This window comes from Limulus polyphemus, unplaced genomic scaffold, assembly GCF_000517525.1.
Source record: "Limulus polyphemus unplaced genomic scaffold, Limulus_polyphemus-2.1.2 Scaffold1, whole genome shotgun sequence".
In the NCBI taxonomy this organism is placed as follows: Eukaryota; Metazoa; Arthropoda; class Merostomata; order Xiphosura; family Limulidae; genus Limulus; species Limulus polyphemus.
In genome coordinates, this window is record NW_013665611.1 from 3389988 (window position 1) to 3391968 (window position 1981).

The window sequence follows — 1981 nt, forward strand, 5'->3', positions numbered from 1 at the left end:
TGTGTACCAAAGTGGATGTATGGCTTTCAGGTACTGATTAGACAAGTTTAACTCAATGACATCACCATTCAGCAACAAGCTTGATAATAGTAGTAACCATTGCCTACTTCAGTTGTAATTTGTGTGTACCAAAGTGGATGTATGGCTTTCAGGTACTGATTAGACAAGTTTAACTCAATGACATCACCATTCAGCAACAAGCTTGATAATAGTAGTAACCATTGCCTACTTCAGTTGTAATTTGTGTGTACCAAAGTGGATGTATGGCTTTCAGGTACAGATTAGACAAGTTTAACTCAATGACATCACCATTCAGCAACAAGCTTGATAATAGTAGTAACCATTGCCTACTTCAGTTGTAATTTGTGTGTACCAAAGTGGATGTATGGCTTTCAGGTACATAAAAGTAAAGTAATCACAAATATAAATAAAAAGAAGTGATGTTCAACCATAAGTATACACATATTTACAAATTTCATTGTAGTAGAATTACTTGAAACGACAGTAAAGTGACATTTTCCATCATAACATGGCAATCATTCTGCTATGACTGCCATATATATAGGTGTTAAAAAAACAATTATCAGGTAAACATGAAAAATAACTCATAAAATAATCTTGAACAATAATACATATATTGTCCTGATTTATAGAGTTAAAGTCATTTTCTTATGCTGTATTAAAACCCAACTCCCTTCCCATACTTCAAGAATATGGTAAAGACCAGCAGAGACAGGACTGCAACTTCATTCAGGAAGTTTCTACATGCAAAATTCACCATACACCTGAATCCTTGGAAAACAAGGATTGCAAAGTTCCTCTAATCTTTTGACATGTCAGAGTTCCTGGTTATCTTCAACAGTCTTGTAGGAGTTTATCTGACAACTTACTTTGGTGGTATTATAGGCCCAGGAATATTGCCCTTCAGATAAATTAGTTGTTTGTTAAATAAATATATAACTTGAAATGTGCAATGTGCTTAAAGAAAAGGCTTAAGGAGATATGATAAAACTTATAATAACTGATACAGCATACACAGTGAAAATCAACTAACATAATAGAATACTCAACTTCTTCCTCAGATGTAGTCACATTTTGTTACAAGAAAAAAGTAATGAGATTAATAATGATATATGGGCTTACAATGGTACAATCTGAGGTTTGATTCCCTGCAGTGGACAGAGCACACATAGCTCATTGTCTAGCTTTGAGTTCAAAACACACAAAAAAGAACAGATTAATAATATTTTGAAATTAAATGAAATTAGGGCATTTGTGTATACATGTATGTGTGTCTATATATAATATATATATATTTATCTATTTAATTATAAAATCTCAAACACAATTTGTATTTTGTTTTTTTCTAGGACAGCAGAAAAACTCTCAGGAAGATGGGAAGCATACGGATCTACTCTTGATAAGAAATGTTTTATACAAAATACTGATTTAAAGATAGCACCTTATTATTGTGAGGACAAGTTACCCTTCATCTGTGTCCACAAACCTTTTAAGCCTGAACTAAAGCCATGTGAGTGCATATTTTCTATATAACTTTAATGACTGCTTTAATCATTGAACTCTTCGTATGCTATGAACTACTTTAGGGATTGAATCAGTACAGCTGTTTGACAAAAATAGACATCTTGACTTTCTACACCTCATTTTTTGTCTTTGTTTTTTCTCAGAAATTTGTGGCAATATTTGTTTTATACTGAAGTCTGTACATTTGTGACCATACTTTAGAATACATTAATCTTTATGTAATTCTATATGCATAGTAGGATGAAGGTAATTTGGAGTAAATAATAAATAAAAACTCAAGTAACAGATGTCATTTCACTAATTATGTCTGCATTCTACTCATTTTTGCCTCATCAATAGACTATGTTTATGCACAACTCTAAACTCAGACTAGGGGGGTAAACCTGAGGTAGTAAGTTGTGTGTGTGAGTGGTTAAGTTGGTCGGTGAGAGTATCT

General features: G+C 32.5%; 1 protein-coding gene across 1 annotated transcript in view; it reads left to right on the forward strand.

The window, feature by feature from the left end:
- LOC106460925 overlaps positions 1-1981 on the forward strand; it is an 80058-nt gene that overhangs the window by 24562 nt on the left and 53515 nt on the right. Inside the window, exon 8 of the mRNA XM_022390553.1 lies at positions 1371-1531. Within this exon, the coding sequence (XP_022246261.1) occupies positions 1371-1531 (161 nt within the window). The remainder of the gene's footprint in view (positions 1-1370; positions 1532-1981) is intronic.